The 20,949-nt window shown below is 33.7% G+C and overlaps 3 protein-coding genes across 3 annotated transcripts; 1 reads left to right on the top strand and 2 right to left on the bottom strand.

Annotated features, from left to right (window-relative positions):
• On the bottom strand, window positions 1-2,930 carry LOC145625553 (serine carboxypeptidase 1-like). The gene is made up of 7 exons (XM_081678561.1): window positions 2,669-2,930; window positions 2,425-2,529; window positions 1,938-2,215; window positions 1,443-1,700; window positions 1,126-1,236; window positions 889-974; window positions 1-34 (listed from the first exon to the last, which is right to left on the bottom strand). Exons 1-7 carry the CDS (start codon window positions 2,928-2,930, stop codon window positions 1-3), a joined length of 1,134 nt encoding a protein of 377 aa, XP_081534687.1.
• A 7,626-nt stretch (window positions 2,931-10,556) lies between these two features.
• LOC145620953 (uncharacterized) lies at window positions 10,557-15,425 on the bottom strand. The gene is made up of 3 exons (XM_081675699.1): window positions 15,057-15,425; window positions 11,685-12,012; window positions 10,557-10,896 (listed from the first exon to the last, which is right to left on the bottom strand). Exons 1-3 carry the CDS (start codon window positions 15,208-15,210, stop codon window positions 10,683-10,685), a joined length of 696 nt encoding a protein of 231 aa, XP_081531825.1. The 5' UTR covers window positions 15,211-15,425; the 3' UTR covers window positions 10,557-10,682.
• Window positions 15,426-16,787: 1,362 nt separating this feature from the next.
• Window positions 16,788-20,214, top strand: LOC145624667 (uncharacterized). Its single transcript, XM_081677755.1, has 6 exons — window positions 16,788-17,126; window positions 17,231-17,427; window positions 18,086-18,166; window positions 18,776-19,012; window positions 19,447-19,524; window positions 19,633-20,214. Exons 1-6 carry the CDS (start codon window positions 17,012-17,014, stop codon window positions 19,861-19,863), a joined length of 939 nt encoding a protein of 312 aa, XP_081533881.1. The 5' UTR covers window positions 16,788-17,011; the 3' UTR covers window positions 19,864-20,214.
• The last annotated feature ends 735 nt before the right edge of the window (window positions 20,215-20,949 follow it).

The raw sequence follows: 20,949 nt of genomic DNA, 5'->3' as shown, positions 1-20,949 counted from the left end.
TTACAACGGTGGCACATAACCATCAAAATCACCACTGTAAATTAAAGTAACACGTTAAATGGAATTTTTCGTACTTGAATTAAATTTCTCAAACAGGCATTAGTCTAGCTAGAAATTTAAACTAGTATTTGATTTTTTTTTTTTTTTTTTTTTTTTTTTTTTTTTTTTGGTCTATTTAACGTGGGCCGAAATGACAAGTAAAGTATATCGAACAGATTTGATCCTAGGTTTTAAGTACCACCTCTCAAGACTTTTACAAAACTAATTTTATTTTTATGATTATGTAGGTCATCAATTTAGTTAATTAGTAGTACTATTAAAGTGTTACTCGTATTAGTTACTAGTAGTACTCCACATATATGGTACTGTATTATACTTATTTTTCAAAAACTTTTGTATACATCCGGTTTACACTAATATTAGTGTACATCGAGCAGTATAAGGGTAACTTTTAGCTAATTTTAGGGTAACTTTTTGTCTTTTTTGGGTAACTTTAAACATAATACAATTTTTATATAAATCAACAACAAGAAAAGTTTTATAAAGGTAATTTAATTACATTCAATCACTAATAATTGATTTTTAGTCATTTAAAATGTGATTTTTTACTAATAAAGCGTAGATAATTTTTATTTGAATTGGGTTACTTTAACGCATATTGGGGTAACTTTTATTCATTTCAGGGGTAACTTTTAATCACTTTAGGTTATCTTTATAATGGATGTACAATAATTATTGTACACCCGATTTTCTTAAAAGTTTGTGTTTACTTTTTCTAAATCAAAACTTACACACAAAATAATTAATAAAAAAAAAAAAAAAGAGTAAAAAGCGTTGTAACTAAAGTACGTATTTGAAAAACCTACTTTCAGAAGAAAAAAAAATTACCTGAAGAACCACATTCTTATGTTTTTGGTTGATAACCACTTTATGATAGGTAGAATAGTATCCGGACTATCTTGCCATACATCGAACTTTCTGTAGTTCGAGATAAATCATCAATAGAATATATTAAAATGCTATACATAATGGTTTGCAAAATAAACCAAGGAACATATTTCTATTAAAAGAAGATCTCATAATTTTATAATTGTCAAATACAAAAGTTAAATTGTACACATTTACGTACCGGCATTGAGACCAAATTGTGGGTCGTATATGGAGCGCTTCTTGAACTTTTCTTCTAGCAGTATAGTTATCCAAATAAATTTCAGAACAAGGATCATAAACATCAACCTACACAATTATTTGATAATTATATCGAACAAATCGGGTGTTTTTTTTCTGATATAAATATAATTGCATGTGTATAATTTGAATAATTTATAACGTGTGGAGACAATATAATAAGCCAATATTGTAGCAAAAAAGAATGATTTACAATAAAATCATTAAAAAAAAAAAAAAACGTACATATATAGAAATTTTTTAAAAAAACATACCGATTCAATAACATCAGAAAACATGGAAATGTTGCAAATGGGAGCATAGATACTAAAAAGTTGAATATTTCCGGTTTCCTTGGCAACTTTATCAATTGCACGATCACAATCTTTGCCCAGTATAGAAACTACAAATTCGGAAAAGTTGCAACTTTGAAATATTTCTGCATGTGCTTCATTGGAGCACATATCACGTCTCCACAGATTTTCATACAAGCCCGTCCAATTTATTTCGTTGTCGATCCATGGACTTCCAATCTACCAACAATCATGTATATTGTTGTATTATTATCTAATGCAATAGAAACAAGTAGACACATATTATCTCCGTTAATTGTTAACTATAACTTTGAAAAATTTTATGTCTTATAAATAGTACGTACTCTAGATTTGCATATAATAATTAATGGAGCTAGTGATGATCTTAATTAATTAGTTTAAGACAATAGTGCAAATTTTGGAGATAAAAGAGGGATAATAAGGTATGAAACATACTGCTATGCCCTTGAGATTAATCTTCATAGGATAGCTGCCATTCTCGTTATAGTGTAGAATACTATAAGCAAGTTCTGGTGCATAATGTCCAGCATAGCTTTCTCCAGTAATGTAGAAGTCACGTACTTTATACTCCGGAAATCTTTCCAACCAATTAATCAAGAAGATATATGTATCTTTAGTTGTACTTATATCTCCTGTTTGGTTGGCAATAATCGTCTCATTACCAAATGCATATCCTACTCCCGCCGGAGAATCTAAAAATAGCATATTCGCCACTGCCATTACCAAATTTAAACCAATTCAATTCATCAATCTTCATCAAACCTATTAATCATATATATAAGTAACAATATACGAATTACTACACCATATAATTATATACTACCTTCGTTAATTGTTATCTACAACTTTGGGGTATTATTTGAGAGATATAAAATATTCCAAAGTTGCAGATAACAATTAACGGAGGTAGTAGTTTGCATACCATTATGCCAAGAGTATGGGTTTAACATCAACTTCTTGCCATCCCTTTTGACACGAAAAGGTCCCAACTCCAAAAATGCACTTCCAAATGAGGAGCACCCCGGTCCTACAAAATTTATTAATTAGCGGATTAAAATATGTCTAATGTTCTTTCCGGGTGCACCATGCGCATGGTGCACCCGGGTGTACCAATCATACATTAGTAAATAAATACTCAGTTACAATACAATAATGTGTGTGATTACCTCCATTGAGCCATAACACCAACGGTTTTGTGGAAGAATTTAGCGGAGACTCTACAAAATAGTAGAATAGTGTTTTTGCTGGATCTACGGATATGTATCCACTATATTGTTTAAAATTGATACCGCTAGGTTGGCCAGGCAACTTACGGATTAAATTTTTGGTTTTAAGGTTATTTTGAGGTTTAACCTGGAGTGGTGGTGTGGTAGATGCATAAGAACAAAATAATAATATGATGACTAAAAAATGAAGATAAATTCCCATATTAATGAGGTCAAGTATGTGCTTTGTGAATTTGTTGCCAGAGTTAGAGTGTTTATTGGTGTGTTATATAAGATGGATTTGAAGGACAAGTGTTGGTAAAGATCAAATCACTTGCTTAGCTAGGTTCGTTTGGTGTATTTTAATTTCATATTTTCATGTTATTTTAATTTCAGTTTTTTGAGGAAGCACTTATAATACATTGCAATAGTACATTTTTCTTTGTGATCCATTAGCAAAGTTAAAAAGAAAGTAAATACATAAAAAGTATCTAAGTTGTTCATTTTTTTTTATTTTTTTTTTGAGGGAAATTTAAGGGCCTGTTCACTACAAATTATGAATATAGTAAATAGCTGCTTATTAGTAAAGAAATCAAAGCACCAATATACAAATGGATGTCAAACAAATCTGGGATAGCTATTTGTTAAACCTTCATTTGTTTAATAACAAATCAACTTGGTACGAAGAAAAAGGACCAAATATTAACATTTTTTTATCATAAATAAATATCAAATGATAATCAATAAAGCTAACTAATCGGAGTAGTAAAAGTTTATTTGAGATTTTAATATTTTTTAAAATAAAGAAAAAGGACCAATGAAAAGTAATGGTACGGATTATTTTATGGGAATTTGGACGAAATATTTGATTTGACTTACGTAAACTTTGAAATTTGCACTCATTGATAATGCCCAGCTGTTGCCCACCAAGACCACCATGCAATCATGCATGAGTACGTACTGCATGAGTACGTACGTACTTGACACCGCCAAAAGCCCAAAATTTGTATTTAAGCGCTCAATTATTTATTTATATATTTACATAGGTTTAATTTTTAATTTGGATGAAGGGTAAAAAATATCAAATTGTTTTTGCTCCTTTTAGGGGGATTTTTTTTTTTTTCTTTCTTTGTATCGATAAAGGTATACGGAGTATATATAAATTCCTTATTGAGAAGATTATATACTTATTTATGAAGCTAAATCACTTAGCTTGATTACAAGATTTTCAATTAAAAACAATTACATCTCTCCATTTTTTTTATTATTTCTCTCTCTCTCTCTCTCTCTCTCTCTCTCTCTCTAGTTACATTTCATTGTTATTTGTATATAAATTATTTCTAAAAAGAAATAGTCGTAACAAAGGGGTATTATTTATAAGACATAAATAATTCCTCTATTGTAACTAATATAAAACAAAGGTAATAATTGTATTTAGTTTTTATTAATTATTTACAACAAATGAATACTTATTTCTCACAAATAATACTCTTTTATAGCAAATAATAAGAAAATGAGGTAGTATATACCAGTATGTGTCATTTCAGCAAAAAATAGTCCCTAGCTAGCTTATTGTTCTTGGGTTTTGGCTTTTGCTTTAGTGGTGTTCGTTGATAGTGGGATTGTGGGAGGAAGGAAAAGTGAGAAAAGTATAATCTAGAAAGACCTAAAATTTAGAATAGCCACTCTCATATAGAAGTGGAAACATAAAGAAGGATTTGCAGCTACGAAATCACATTTTGAGGCTGTCTGCATGACGTACTTGAAGTACTGCCACCAAGTAAAACGCTAATCAACTTTGTTGAATAAGTCTATCAAAAACTTTTTTTGAATAATTTATTGTACTATATAACTAGTAAACAAAGTTATATTTGGTAGTATAGGCTAAAACCTAAAGGTGACCTTTATTTTTGGAATTTTTAAGACTTTTTTTTCCCGGAAATAATAATTGCTAAAATGTTTACCATGGTCCCGAATACCCTTCGGGAGTCCACTTGGGTGGGTGAAACCATCCAATTTGCCTTTAAACGACCTATTTACCGGTTATAACTTGCACCGATTTCATTAAATCAAGCCTACCACAAACATTTATGACAACATAAAATGATAATACATGGTTCCAAACGTCATTATATGACCCCGAGATGTATTCCTTAAAATTTCAAGGCTTTTCGACACCGTGCCCCGAAACCTCCAAAATTTCTTAAAAAGCGTGGATATAAGCCTTCAATTTTGGAATTTTTTTACTTTTTTTTCGCCCGAAAATAAAAATTGCCGAAATTTTTACCATGGTCCCTAATACCCTCCGGGAGTCCAATTGGGTGTGTTGAACTATCCAATTTGCCTGTAAATGGCCAATTTACCGGTTTACAACTTGCATCGGTTTCATTAAATCAAGCCTACCACGAACATTTATGACAACATATAATGATCATAAATGGTTCCAAACGGCATTATATGACCCCGAGATGTATCCCCTATAATTTCAAGACTTTTCAACACCGGGCCTCGAATCCTCCAAAATTTCTCAAAAATCATGGATATTAGCCTTTAATTTTGAAATTTTTGACTTTTTTCGCCCGAAAATAAAAATTGACGAAATGTTTACCATGATCCCTAATGCCGTCCGGGAGTCCCATTGGGTGGGTGGAACCATCCAATTTGAATTTAAACGACCAATTTACCGGTTTACAACTTGCACCGATTTCATTAATTCAAGCCTACCACGAACATTTATGACAACAAATAATGATCATATTAGTTTCCAAACGACATTATATGATCCCGAGATGTATCCTTTAGAATTTTAAGAATTTTCGATACCGGGTCTCGAAACCTCCAAAATTTCTCAAAAAGCGTGGATATTAGTCTTAAATTTTGGAATTTTTTTGACTTTTTTCGTCCAGAAATAAATTTTTTTGAAATGTTTACCGGTAAATTGGCCGTTTAAAGGCAAATTAGATGGTTTCACCAACCTTATTGGACTCCCGAAGGGTATTAGGGATCATGTTAAAAATTTCGGAAATTTTTATTTCCGAGCGAAAAAAGTCAAAAAATTCCAAAATTGAAGGCTAATATCCATGTTTTTTGAGAAATTTTGGAGGTTTCGGGGCCCGGTGTCGAAAAGTCTTGAAACTCTAGGGGATACATCTCGGGGTCATATAATGCCGTTTGCAACCATATATGATCATTATTTGTTGTCATAAAAGTTCGTGATAGGCTTGAGTTAATGAAATTGGTGCAAGGTGCAATGCATGAAACATAACTTACTTAAAGTATGATGTTCAATTGACATGAGAAACAATCAAACTAATTAAGAAATGAAAGTAGCGATTGAACCTTTTGTAAAATAAAAATAAATAAATAATAATAATAAAATTGAACCTTTTTTTTTTATATATATATATATATTTAAAGAATCTAACCTTTTGTAAGAAATGTGTTTTAAAATTGTTCATAAAGCTTTGGGATGTATCCAAAATTGGAAATCAAATCACTACTCCAAATTATTTAGCCGTATGCATAATATAATGTGAGAACGAAGAAAAAAAATTATTACTCGTAAATTTCAAATATTGCATCACAAAGTCTTATTTCATCATATGTTATTTTTCAGTAAAAATAAAGTAGATAACAAAGGAATTCTATTGACAGCAACATTGATTAATTGCTCCAGTTGGATCTGTAACGCATGTTGCAGTAGTTCCAGAATGTTGTTGCGCACAAAGTGTTTTGCAATTCCCTTTCGCATCACAGTTCACCAATGTACTACATTGTGGCACACCAGCAGCATCCGCAACACTTGACAATTTCCCTGTTTCAACACCAAACATAATCATCTTATTATCGATTGTTACAATATTAATGTTCCGATGACTCACAGGAAATATTATAATGTAGACACAAATTTGATCATATATTTTGAGTAGGTACGTACATTTTTAGTTGACCATCTAAGGTATGTTGTGATCAATCATGTATACTTAAAATAATTCATATATCTAAATGGGCTAGACTTATCTAGCCAACATACGAAATAATATTGGATGGATAATTTAGTTCGTTATGTGACTATATGACACTCTTACTCTTTTAGACTCTTAGTCCACATGGTGGCATGGCTTATGTACCCATAAAATGATGTTTTTACAAGCAAGGAACATGAGCGAGTGACTTTGGAATTCCTTGCCTCTCTCCGCAAGGAAGTCATAGAGCCAGAGTTTAACGATGAGGAACCTCAACTTGTGCTACATTTTCGCATGTTCAATGAGGATCACTCCCTCACCGAGAGTGATCTAAACGAGATTTTCCATTGGCATGCGACCGGGCTAGATCATCCTTGCGAGATGACTTCCACTCATCGCATCCCCTACAACGAGCAAGAATGGTGGAGGAGCATATCCACCAGGGATAGTTTCCGAACTAACACATCCAAGGTCAACAACATCATCCACATAGCCATGAGATATTTTGCACGGCTTCTCCAATATGCCGTGTTCTTCAAAGCAAACCTCAGCTCAATGGTTAAGGATGAGATAGCTTGTCTATTTTTGGCCGACAACCCTCAGCGCCTCAAGTTCCAATGCTCCTCCACCTTCATCCAAAGGCTTGGTGACGACATTTTTATGGGGGGCATGATCACTATCATTGCCCTTTCCATGAAGAATGGAGCTTACAAGGAGCAAATAGAAATTCTCCCCTTTGTGCACCAAACCCGAGAGGAAGTCACCGACGATTTTCCTCCCTATTCTCTCTCCCTTAGTGCTCTTCGTCACAACCGCTTCATCAACTACTCCACAAGCAAGCGTAAATTCATCCTCTTATTGGATAAAGAGGTTGAATGGTGTGTCCTTCCGGACCCATCCCTCACTATGGTTGACCACTCCTCTCCTCTCAAATGGAAGATCCCCCGGCAGCACATCCTCGATGAATTAAGATGAACACGAGCCCGGGGTGCAGTTCCTCATCCTCCACCGGTCCACCGCCAGGAGCAAACCGTCCCCCACCCTTAGAGAGGGAGGTGAGCCATCTTCCTCTTCCTCCTTTCCTCCTTTTGATATGAATGCCCTACGTAGTACCCTCGAGGATATCCGCCGGGATAACCAAGCTTCCATTGAATAATGGGGGTACTACGGGAGGATGAATTATGATAACCTTGTACAAGCGGGCATCCAAGGGCCCTATGTTAACTACCCCTACCACCCTCCTTAAGAGGGTCCAGTTCCACATTGGGACCCCTATGACCCCAACAGCCCTACCCCCAATGTCTACCTCTATTGGGAAGGTCCCATCGACCCTTCTCAACGCATTGACACCCCACCATATGATCCTTATCGCCCGGGTGGGTGTGATCCGGCTCGCACATCCACCCCAAACCCTTTTGATGGTGGTTGGGGTGACCAGGGGTGGCCTTATGAGCATTTTAACCGACCCTTCCACCCATTTATGGACACTCCCGGGTTCGATTTTGAGAACCCCCCTCGACCTAGAGGGCAAGGAGAAAGGACCCCATGATGAGGGTTCCCTTCCTTCCACCCGGAACTTCTAACTTTTAACTTTTGCTCGGGACGTGCAAAATACTAGTGTGGGGGAGGATGTTCCTTTTAGGTTGGTTGAAGTGTACATAGGAGGGTAGTGTGTTAGGGTAGTGGCTTGTACATGAGGAGGATTATTGAGGATTGTGGCCTTGATATAGTTGATGATGTTGTGATGATGATGTTGTGATGTGATGATGATGTGATGGTGATGATGGTGATGTTTTGATGATGTTTATATGATGATTTTTGCTGATTTTTGATGATTCTTGAGCTTTGTGTAGGCGAAGATGCTCCCAAGGAAAAATCCAAAATTCTCGACAATCCAAATTCTTTTAATCCAAACTTTGTAGATAACTTTTTATTTATTTTTCTTTTTATCTATAACTTTAGTCTTTATCTTTGGTTTCTATTTTTTTTTCTTGTTTTGTCATAGTTTCTTTTGTTTTGGCTCACCAATAGTTTATTTGTGAATTAAATTCAACCAACACAGATAAACAGGTTTAGGGTTAATCCTATTGATATCATGTTAATTAAAAAGCGCACATGAATACGAGCAGAATAAAGTAGAGGCCTATTTTTAGGGCAGGTTCAATCTCTTTTAGGTTGGATTTGTACCATCATCCCCGAACCCTTATTTGGTTCATGACCTTATGGAGTTGACGATCTCTTGGATCGTTAAGGGGTGTAAATTTCACCTCGTGAACGGTTTACAAGTTCCTTAAAAAACTTGTTGGCGACTCTTTTGCTCTATCTTCTTCCCTTTTGGACGCCACCGTACTTTAGTGTATGATCACAGTGGGGTTCAAGCTAGTGGGATTTTAAAGGCTTGAAATTATTCCCTAAAATAAGGAAATTAGAATTACTTGGGGAATAATTAAGAAGAATGAATGGCAAGAAAATATGATGATTATATATTAAAAAGATGGAGAATTAGAATTAAGGAAAATAAGAGATTTTGGGAGATAATTAAAAATATAATTTTACCAATTAAATTCTCTTAAAATAATTCAAAAGGGCTAAAAATATTGAGCTTAACATAGCTCAAATTTTTGGACTCCTATAAATATATTTAGGAAGATTTTGCTCGGTTTTTAAGGAATAAAATGATTGTATAAATAATATAGAATAATTAATTAACTAAATACATACCAATTATTCACCAACAAAATAACTAATAAAAATCAGATTTCCTACACATAGGAAATCTAAAATAATCGATGACACTTAAAATAAATAAATAACTTTTTTTTTTTTTTTTTTTCTAATTCTTAAATTTGCATGCATGTTAACACAAAAAGGAGAGAAATATTAAATAAAAATTGAAGAATAACATAAAAAGTAGTTAAAAAATATACCATACGAACTAGCAACGAGAAGTAGGACCAACATGACAGGGATAAATTGGAACGATTTCATCTTGAAATTGGAGAAGAGCTGTTTATGAAAGTAATTTGTGTTAAGAGAATAATATTTTACTAAAGGCCTATTTATACTGGAAAAATTGTTTTTTTTTTTTATGGATTGTATTAATTCCATTTTATTCTCTTATTTAGTTCCATAATTAAGGAGATATAGACGGTGTTAATTAATCGCATAATCTCTGTTGATTAACATTTATGGGTTTTTTTATATATATATTTCTTGACATGTTTAGGCTGTTAATTTCTTTTTATTAATTCCATAATTAAGGAGATACGGAATATTAATCCCATATATAATATTCTTTTATTCACCATATATTTATGTTTTTGTTTATTTGTTCACATATTTAATTTGTTTACTTCTTATGATTCTAATACTTTACGTTTTGTATATGATTTTATAAAAAATAATAAGGCAGTGATATATTTCCTTGACCTCTAAAGATATGATTTTATCTTTTTTTTTTTTTTATGTGGACATGTATTTAAACAACAAAAATGTGAGGAAAGCTCTGCATACCAAGAGTAATCCCAAAACATGGTTTCCATGCACGTACGTTACTCCTAAATTTTCCATTTTTAATTTTCATAGTACTATAAGAATATGTCATTATTTAAGGCAATATTGGTGACTATTTCATTTTTACTAATTAATTTCTTAATATAATCTCAAATTTCAGCTATATGTTTGACGACTGGCATGATGCACCGTTGACTGTTTTACCTTTAATTAAAGAGTTGATTAGTGATAACATCAGAATTTGGATGTACAGGTAATGGATTGAATTAACCATTTTATAAGATTAAAATATTGATTATAAGAAAATTAATATTGTGGTATATATGCTAATTATAATAATAAAGTGGTTTTTTTTTTTTAATCAGGACAAGTTACTTAGAAAAAGAAACTTTGATCTCGAATTTCAAGTACACCTAGTAATGATTCTTATAGTACAAAAGATTTATACTAGTTCATGTTTCGAAATAATACACAATTTTATAGTAGCAAAAGTAAAATTAAAGATTCAGAACTTTTCTGGACAAATGCTCTCTTGCTCCACCATGATGATGATGATGATGGTCGTGATCGTGAAAAATGAGAGTTAAAATTCCTACCAAACATAGAACTGAACCAACAAGAACCTTGTCATACCGCTCCACCCAGTGAAACTTCAGCTGACTTGCACCGTAGTATGAGAGAGCTACCAAAGAGGTCATCACAGTGATAGTGCTGCAAAAACATCAGCAAAAAAACATCATCATACACAACTGTAGTCCAAATAATTTCATTGGTTTTTTTTAAGACAAGTGACACTAATTCTTGACATCTAAAAATGCAAAATGTACTTCAGGCAGTGGATAAATTGGATATAAAGACAGGGGATGGATTGCTTACTACAGTAAAAGATTATTTCACGGAGCAACGGAATTTAAAACAAAGCAAATACAGTCATAATGAAAGGGACACCAAGGCTAGATGCATGAACTAAGGCAGCTTAGGATGATGCTTAAATATAGTAAAGTTAACCTGAAGTGAGGGCAGCAGAACTGGCCTGAATTTTTGGAGTTCCAACATATTATTGACCCAAGACCAAAGAAAATCCCCAGCATAATCTCATTTTAGCTAGCATCCAGTCAAAAGGTGATGTAAACTGATAACCAAAACCATTATTTTTTTCTTTCACATTTGTAATTATGTACGTAGTATTTTTAACCTGAAACTGATATGAACCTCATTGACAGAACTGACCTGTTTGACAGTCTCACGTTTCCCTTAAGATATTAATATAATCTGATTCCCAAGAATGCTAATGTATACAAATGCATAGTGAATTAGATATTAACATAATCTAATGTTATGTATACAAATGCATACTGAAAAAAATATTAACATAATATGATTCCCAAGAATGTTAATGTACACCAAAATAAAAACAGAACTCATTCTTTCTTTCCAGCACATTATTTGGATCGTTAGGTTAAAAAGACCTGCGAATTAATGAAAATCAAGCATTGTACCTGAATAAAAGTACTATGATGGCTAGGACCATCATTGAGGATGAATTTCCAACAGCTAGAAAAACTGGAAGTGTAGTTGCACAGGGTGACAGTGCAGGAACTAGGACAAGTCCAGCGACAGCCATTTTTTCCATGGGCTGATGATGAGAATGACTATGGCCGCCCTTTCCTAAAAGAAACAGCAAGATGTAACTTCCGCCAAGTACTACAAGTAGCAAAGAAGCAAGCTTATGCACAGTTTCTTCCCCCGCAATGGTATTGGCCATGGTTACAGCTGTTATGCCAAGAAGTGCAGTAGATATCACATGCAAACATGCTCCAAACACAGCTGCATGAAGACAAGGTCAACTACAATGAGTGTCTAGTTATCAAAGGCATGCAAAGTCTTCTGAAAACTTAAAGCCATCTTAATATAGATGATACGTGGTAGCATGATAGAAAAAATCAGACAAATTAAAAAAAAAGGGTGCATCCACAATGTACAGTAAAAGTAATCTGCAGCTTTGCATTTCAGAAGATGCAATTGTCAGAATGTACGGGATTTACGGGTCTATGGGACAAGCTAAATTGACACCCACACATGCAGAGAGATGCATGATTATGGATGCTCAAAGAGCCGTACATCATCAAAGTAGAGCTAGCTTGCATCAAACTTTCAAGTTCAAGTTTAAAGTTTAAGAGGCAGCAGATCTTTCATGATTTATACGAACTTACAAAGAATATAGATTGTCACGTGATAGCTAGAAAACACGGTGTATAGACTGTATTGTCTGTATATGGGCGTAGCACACTAGCACAGAGGCATTTTCAGTGAGGTGCACAGCTTTTTTCCACATAATTTTTTTTTCCACTTATTATCAGGTGTGCATTGCTCCAATAAGGTGCACTGAGGATCACCTTTGAGAGGACATGATTTTATTTAGCTAAGCCCTTCTCCTGTACATGGGTGGCAGCCGTGGCACCCCCTTAGTGTACTATCTTCTTAAACTTTAATAGGCATTCTTCACTAAACCAATTAAAAAAAAGGAATAATAAAATTGTTTTATTTACAGGTTCAAAAGCAGAGTAGAACAGTAATCTACTTGCAGACAAACACATATCTCAGCCAAACTAGTAACACTCTCAAAGCAGGTTTTATTTACAGGTTCAAAAGCAGAGTAGAACAGTAATCTACTTGCAGACAAACATATATCTCAGCCAAACTAGTAACACTCTCAAAGCAGGGTAACCAAGTAATCTAGAGAACACACTGAAGTTGAGTATATAGAATACTGGAAGGTTGACAGAAAAAAAAGAAAATTAGGTTGACTAGAGCAATGCTTTGTCAATCATAAGTTTTATAGCAACTAGTGCAAAGTCTCAGCTAATGTGGAATAATGATGATTGGAAGAGATTAGAGGAACTCAGTAAGCCATTATTGGAAATATAAAATTATGCAGGTAGCAAAGTTGTGACCAACAAATTTCTTTTTATTTATGGTTTACATATTTGCATTTGTCTCTGCTATCAAATAAATGTGATAAAAATAGTTAGCTGAATTGCAAATGGGGTCTTTTATTCCTGGGCTGGCATGTCCTAGTACTAGATTAGCCTTTTGATGTGGGTTTCTGATTCCATCTTGACCAAAATTGTGCAGTCATAATGTTTCATGACTCAAGGAGAAAGAAATTAAGAAAAGATTGATGAATTTTATATACAAAGAACATACATACTTTGACATCAGGATGCAATATATGCTTTACCTTTCACTCATATTCTGGTGTTGGACCAGATTGCAATTCACTAAAGATTTATAGCTGAAACCAAGACAGAGGAGATTTTTCTTCTTTAATGGTGAACTCAAATTAAGAAGGGAAGAATTCTGGTTGCCCTATGATTTATAAATAATGATTAAACATGTAGATGTAAGGTATATCATACAAGATTGATGGTAGGGAAGAAATCATCATCCAACTCTCAAGTAACTCATCCTACTTGTATTATAACCAAGTAAAGACTCTAGTTAGTCTAGTACTAGTCAGACTTCTTTGAAGCTCCATCACACTGAATAAGCATATAAGGTCATACCAAAGATACAGAATCTCATGCAGCTAAAGGATTCAGAGCAAATATGAATATGAAGTTCCCCTTCTTCCTTCTCGGTGACATCTATCAGTCTATAAATTAGTAAAAGTCATGCTGGACCATCACTTATCAATCACTGAAAGGATTGCCTCTGGATTACTATTCTCACCCTAAAATAATATCATTTCAAGAAACCACTTGCTCCAAGTAGTAACAGAATAGGACAATATACACCATTTCCCCTAAAAACAATATTATTGATAAAGAGCAAAACTATATCTGCAAATCAATATTTGAACCCCATATAAACACTAGCATCCATTCTCAACCTAACCCTACCAACAATCTAAATCCTTTCACACTTTATATTCCCTTATGTACAAACAATCCATGGTCTCTTTTCTTTGAGACATGAGGATCAACTTCTTTATACTTGAACAGCTTTTCTTTTGCCAGTTCCATACCTCAGGAGCTACTATGGACCTTCAATCCAAAAACTTTCACATTTTAGAATCATTAAAAAATATATACTACGTATATATAACTTTTTCTATGCACCATCATACAGATTTACAACATTTTCCATCTGGTAAATAGAGCTGAAAATACAAATACTAAGACGATCATCTTGCCTAAGGGAGAAAAAATCCACAACCAAATCTAATCAATCACTTTATTAGAAATTTATAATCTCACAAATGTTGGACTTCAATGTGGATTTCAGAGAATAATTGAACATCTTAGATCACTTGCATTAGGAATAATGATCATCAAAACCCCTCAATACAACTTCTTCTTCCATAGTCCATGGCTCCATACCAACTCACAACAAATCTTAACAATGAACCACTAGTCCACTACACTATCGATGATACCTTTACCTACCGAAGAAGCCTCAAGAAACAACCATTGATTTCATCTAATGCCGAAAATCATCCGCTAGAAAATGGAAGTCTCTATATATTTCTTCCCACCTCCTATAATTATCTAAGCTTGGAACTCAATATACCTTTCATTATGTGTAAATGCTAACCACCTATATCAAACTCTATAATTCCAAATCCTTGAAGAACTAAATCACATTATTAAAAACAAGCTACAAAGAATTATACAAACAATACATAGACTATACATAAATAAACAATATTAATACCATAAATGACGAGTAAATTGAGCAAATCAATGCAAAAATTAGACCAAACCCACAAGATTTAACAACATTTTAAGATAGATTTAGCAAGAAATAAAGAAACCCAATCACCAAAAATTACAAATTAATAGGAAAATGATGAAAAAAAAGGAACTTACTGACTAAAAGGGTGCGAGAAAGAGTCCATTTTTGGGCGCGACCAACGATGGAAAAGGGCAACCAATGAGTAGGAATGAAGGAATGAAGAAGGGAAACTGTTGCGATCCCTCCAATTGTTGATAAATCTTCAGGTCCTATGCTTTCAAATTTCATTTTTAAGATCACCCCACAAAATTTCTTGCCCTAATTTTACAAGTTTCAAACTTTAACAATTCCCAGATTTATTCCCAGATTTTCTCTCCCTTTCAGTGTTGCTCACGGAATCGACAATGATTTTGATTGAGTGTACTAAACTTTCATTTCCTGGGTTTTGATTTCTGGGTTGTGGCTTGTAATCGAAGCAAATTTACGAGTAGATGAAATAACCTTTTTAGCAAAAGACCCTACAAAATTAAATCCAATTAAATACTGAATTAATTGGATTTAACAAGATAAACCCAACAAGGCTAACATATCTAGACATGTACAGTAATTCGAAATACTCAAATACTAACAAAATTAACCATACAAAATTATAGGGTATTCCCTCCGTTTAAAAATATTTGCTCCACTTTTCCATTTTAGCCCTTTTTGCATACTTGTTTCATTTCATTATTTGAAAACCATTTACAATATTAAATTAATTTCCCTCACATACATGATCATATTTTATTATTTTCATTTTTTTTTCTCCTTCAATTCTTTCCACTACTTTTGTTTTTTTTCAAATTTTTATTCTTCCACCTATCCCACTACTTTCTCCATATTTTATTATTTTCTCCAATTTTTCTTAAAACTCTATGCATGGAGAAATGGAGCAAATATAACTATTTAAAAATGGAGGGAGTACTTCTTAATTCTTATTAGTTCCTAGTTCCTACCCCCTCCGGCCCTTAATTTTTGTTTCCAGACGTTAAAACCTATTCAGTAAATAAGTAACAAAAAAATTAAAAATAACACAAAAAATAGAATATAAATAATAATATCTCGTCAAAAAAAAAAAAAATACGAAGTAGTAATAACTATTGGATTATACAAATCCAAATAATTCATTCCAAATTCAAGCACCAAGCACTACCCAACAATTACTACATTCATAACGCCCAACTCCTCTCAAATTATTTTTACATGGTAGTACTAACGAATTAAAGTAGGCTTTGGTGCATTGTTCACTAACTTACAAGCATAAAACTAATCCATTCACCTCATTTATTTTACTCTAACTCATTCCAATTTCCAATTACAATTGAGATTTATCTTTGCGACTTTGCTAACCAATTTATTTTTTATATATACTTTTTTGTTATCGCAGAAAGCCATAGATGTAATGTTAAAGATGGGATTCGATTCTAAAATTTGTGTGTCACCATTAAAATTTTAACCAATTAAGCTAGTTGACATTTACGTACCAATGATATTATCAACATAAAATATAATGATCAGTAAGATTATATAATTGATCTAGTTACATTACATGTGTAATCAATGCAGAGTCAATCATACACATGACCTAATGTGTAATTATTAAATATGGGTTTAATGTAAAAGCATTTGTGGTGATTAAAAAAAATTCAATATTTTTGTACTTCGCAATTTAACATATGCTCAGGGACACACGTTAGATAAATCAATATTAATATAGTGATGTTAAACTTTAGATCATGTCAATTTACGTTGAACCATTATTTGTTCGATCAATTTTACATGTGATTTGGATATGGTCGAAAAATTCAAGTCAGATCCATTTTGAAATTTGTACTACACTTGCCAAGGCGTTCAAGAGAAGCAACTAATGATTTTACTTGTTTAGGAGATTGGCGCCAAAAAGAAACCTTTCAGATATTCAGCAAAATGGAGCGCTAAAATTAGGGTTCCTCCGTTTACATTTGATTTCCCCCAATTGGCAAAATTCTACCCTCCAATTTCATTCTTCGTCATCAATTAGGGTTCTAGGAGAGAAGAAATTGGGCGAAAAATGCCGGAATTAAGCTGGAAGCACCACACTCTAATTCAGTCTCTACTCTCTCGTGGCCCTCTTAAGGCCGAAGAATTCAACAAAATTTTCGAGGGAGTTACTGGAAGAAACCCAGGTTTCAATTCTGCCCCCTTTAATTTTATTTTAATCTGAAATTATTGTGGTATGAAATTAGTATTGTGAACCCTAATTCCTCTGTAATTGTAACCGTTTTTTCAGGTTTTAATGACAAAATGTTTAACGATTATTTATTGAAGATTAATAAAGAGCTTTCCTTTGTTCAATTTGAGTTACGAGCGTGTAGGAATCAGTATGATGGTACAGTTTATTATGGCGTCGTCAACAATGTTGAAGATGAACAATCGAAGCTAGGGTCTAAGTACTCGGTTCCTCAAATTGCCTTTTATAAGGGCATTGTAAGCTTCATTTCCCTGTGAATTTCAGTGTTTTTCCTTCGATTTCTATGATTATAATTCTATGCCAATGTTTTGGTATTTGAGAGATTAATTGAACAATTGAATTGCTAATAATTACATTGTTGTGCTGTTGCTACTAATGCGGGTTTAGTTGTTGTCAAAGGTTATGCTTAAGCTATAAGAAATCGTTGGTTTTACGGAGTATCTATTTTAATTGACAAAGTATAATGCGTTGTATTATATGTGACCTTAGTAGTTTAGTGAATATATCAATGAATGGACAAATGTGAATTATTTTTAAAATGAATGTAGTGTTGCACAATTTTGGTCAAAGCAAAATGTCAAAATGTGAGTGTTATATATTTGGAAATGGATGGGGTAGTATGTTTGTGTTAATGTCATATTATAATGTGAATGTTCATAGTAGATTGAATGTGGAATGTATGGTTTTAAGCGGGAAATTTGCTGAGTGCTTGGGGTTGGCTGCTCCGTGTAGTGTGTAAGACATAATTTGGATGGTTTGGTATTAAAGTTGGCTGTTCACTGCAAGATAAAACCTGCATTTTTGCTTGTTGTGAAATGTATGGTGGAAACTGAAGTAAATACTCCTAAACTTTATGTTGAATTGCTAAGATTTGCTTTCATTTTCAAATGGCAGATAGAAGCAATTGCACAAGATACTGCAGGCCAAGGTTGCATCACTAATATTGATGCCCTCCATATAAGATTGGACAGTCAGGTTTGTAAACTTCACTGTGTGGATAACAGTTTTCAAATTTTGGAAAACTTATCAGGCGATTATTGTAGGAACTTCTTGTCATTTAATGATTCAATTGTAACACATGTATTTAATCTGTTCTTTCTTTCATTTATGATGGTCCCTTTACACCCCCCCCCCCCCCCTCTTTTCCCTCTTTAGATTTGAGTGGGGTCTCAGGTCTAGGGGGAAAATATCATGAAAGAGATGGGGACAGTTGAATGGAGGGTGAGTTCCAGAATCAAGGTTTGCTAAACACAGATGTTTGTATCAACTGCACAATCTGCTATATACATGTGATCGTTGGCCTTAAAAATAAGAGTAGTCCTAATTTACTAGCTTTACTTTGCTATGGGGAGAGGGATAGGGGTCAATTTGCTATGTTTACAGACTTGTAAAACTAATAACCTTTCTCTAGTGTTCCATATACTATTATATTTCCAGTCAGATGTTCTTGATTCTGTCTTTACTCTATAGCTCTCCCTTTTCTTAGTCAACTAGATAGATTTTGTCGTGGCATCTTTCTTATTCTAGTCCCACTCGTAGGCAACCTAATTCTGGTGGCTGACAATTGTTGTGGCTAAATGACAGATCCCTGGTGGCTCACAACCACAGTCAGAATCGCAATTTCAGGATGTGCCTCCTGCTCTGAGGAATTTTTCAATGTCTCAAAAAGAAAAGGCTCTTGAAGAGCTTGTTCATGATGGATGGCTCTCCAATGTAGATGGTAATATCGGACTTGGTATTAGATCATTCCTTGATCTCCGAAGTTGGTTCCGCTTAAACGAGATTCCTTCATGTGAGGTTTGCAATGAGGCTGGGGTGAAGGTGGGTTTTTTTTCTCTACGTTGAGTTTTTACTTTTGTTATTTTTTACGTCTGTATTTTATTTTACAGGGAAGTGAATTTTTTAACTTTTAAACTCGTTCAAAATAAGTTAATAAACATCTCTTTCTATAAAGTGATTATATATGTTCATGAGATGATGTGTGCTGTTTTAATGCATTAGCTGTATTAAACCTCTCACTTCTGCTATTAGTTTTTGTTTCTCTAAATTAAGGTAAATTATGTGATTACCATGTAAATGCAACTGGGATCTCAGCATTTTTTAAATTTTGGTTTTGTAGATCACATCTGATCTTAGTAGTCAATTGCTTATGTCAGAACTGAAGTGCTTTACATCGGTTTAAGTGGCTGCCATTCTTTTTGTCTTTGTTACTTCCCTAATCTGATATATTTAGGTGCAATTATTTTTTCTAATAGGCTGATTTATGCCCAAGTGAAGGCTGTCCCATCCGAATCCATAAGTACTGCCTCCTTAAGAAGTTTTCTCAAAGAACGGTAACACATCAGTTGTCAGGATTTTTTTTTTTTTTTTTTTTTTTTTTTTTTTTTTTTGGCAATCAGGCTATTCTTGTTAAATAAGCAACTCGTATTTATCATTTTCAGGCTGAAAAGGTTTGTCCTGGCTGTCATAATCCTTGGCCATATACAGTTACCAAAGCAGAAATGGTAGACAATGAGGATGAACCAAGCGAGCCAACAGAAACCCAACCTTCAAACGGACCTTCTCAGAGAAAGAGGAGAAAGAATTCCCAGTCTCGGACACAGGAATCAGATGATGTAGGATCTGGTTCCTCTCGGACAACTAAATTGAGGAGATCTTCCCGCATTGGCTAACATTGCCGATGTCAACTGTTAGGCGCTTCTGGAGATTGGATGTTCTTAATGCATAGTTTTTTTGTTGTAAATAGTTTGGAATTTCGGAGGATGTCATTGTCTAAATCAAAATTGTGTTAGAAGGTAGGAAACTTAGCTGAAGATCGAACTTTGGGGATCAGTGGCGTCCTCTTGGCAAGAATGTTGAGGTTTGTTACCTTCCATCTATATATGATGGTTGTGCACTTAGCTAACCTACCTACATCTTTCCTTAGGGTTTTCATCATTTTGTAAAGGAATGGGTTTGAGTTATCACATTGATATGAGTATCACTTTCAAATTTACAAAACTTGAATCCATTTACTAGGAAAATCTATTTTTTTTTTTTTTTTTGGGCTAAATGTTTATTAATTATAATAGAATTATTTAAACAAATCAATATTCCATTGTTTTTTCATTTAAAAATGAGTACTTCGTAAGCCGTAACCACATAAATAAGGTTGTACAGTTGTATGGAGCACGACCCATTATTTGTTTTGGGGGCCTAAAATTGTAGCATTTGATGTTGCATAAGGTCGCCTACAACTATTAGCAATTGAGGAATTATTGGAGGTTCAAATAAGTATGGAAGCAACAAGTGGGTTTAGGTTGTTTGGACTCACAAAAACCCTAGGTGGCGTTGATATATTCACATCGACAAATTTATCACAAATGAGAGTGGAGGATAGCTCAAGTGGTTAGACTTTCCTTCCCGATTCTAGGAGATCCTGAGATTGGTTCTCACCCCCGTCATTGTGGCTCTCTAAACAGCAAAAAAAAAAACAAATTTATCACAGATTATTTCCTCCATCCTCAATTGTTTACTATCATTATGTATACTTTAGAATCGGATTAAAAAGGGAAAATGAAGAAAATTATAAGTCACTAACTACTGTGAAGGACAAATATACAATCGGTTATATGTTGGAGACTTAAAACGACAAATCTATAGAGGTGACCAAAATTAGTCCCGCCTAATGGGCCGAAAAAAGAAAGGGTTTGGGTGCAAGATTTTGTATGATCAACTCTATGTCTCCAATATATTTGTGGAATAAAAAAAAAAAAAAA

Source organism: Chenopodium album, chromosome 3, assembly GCF_948465745.1.
Source record: "Chenopodium album chromosome 3, dcCheAlbu1.1, whole genome shotgun sequence".
NCBI lineage: Eukaryota > Viridiplantae > Streptophyta > Magnoliopsida > Caryophyllales > Amaranthaceae > Chenopodium > Chenopodium album.
Note: the sequence above shows the minus strand (reverse complement) of the source record. Positions and strands in the feature narration are given on the sequence as shown.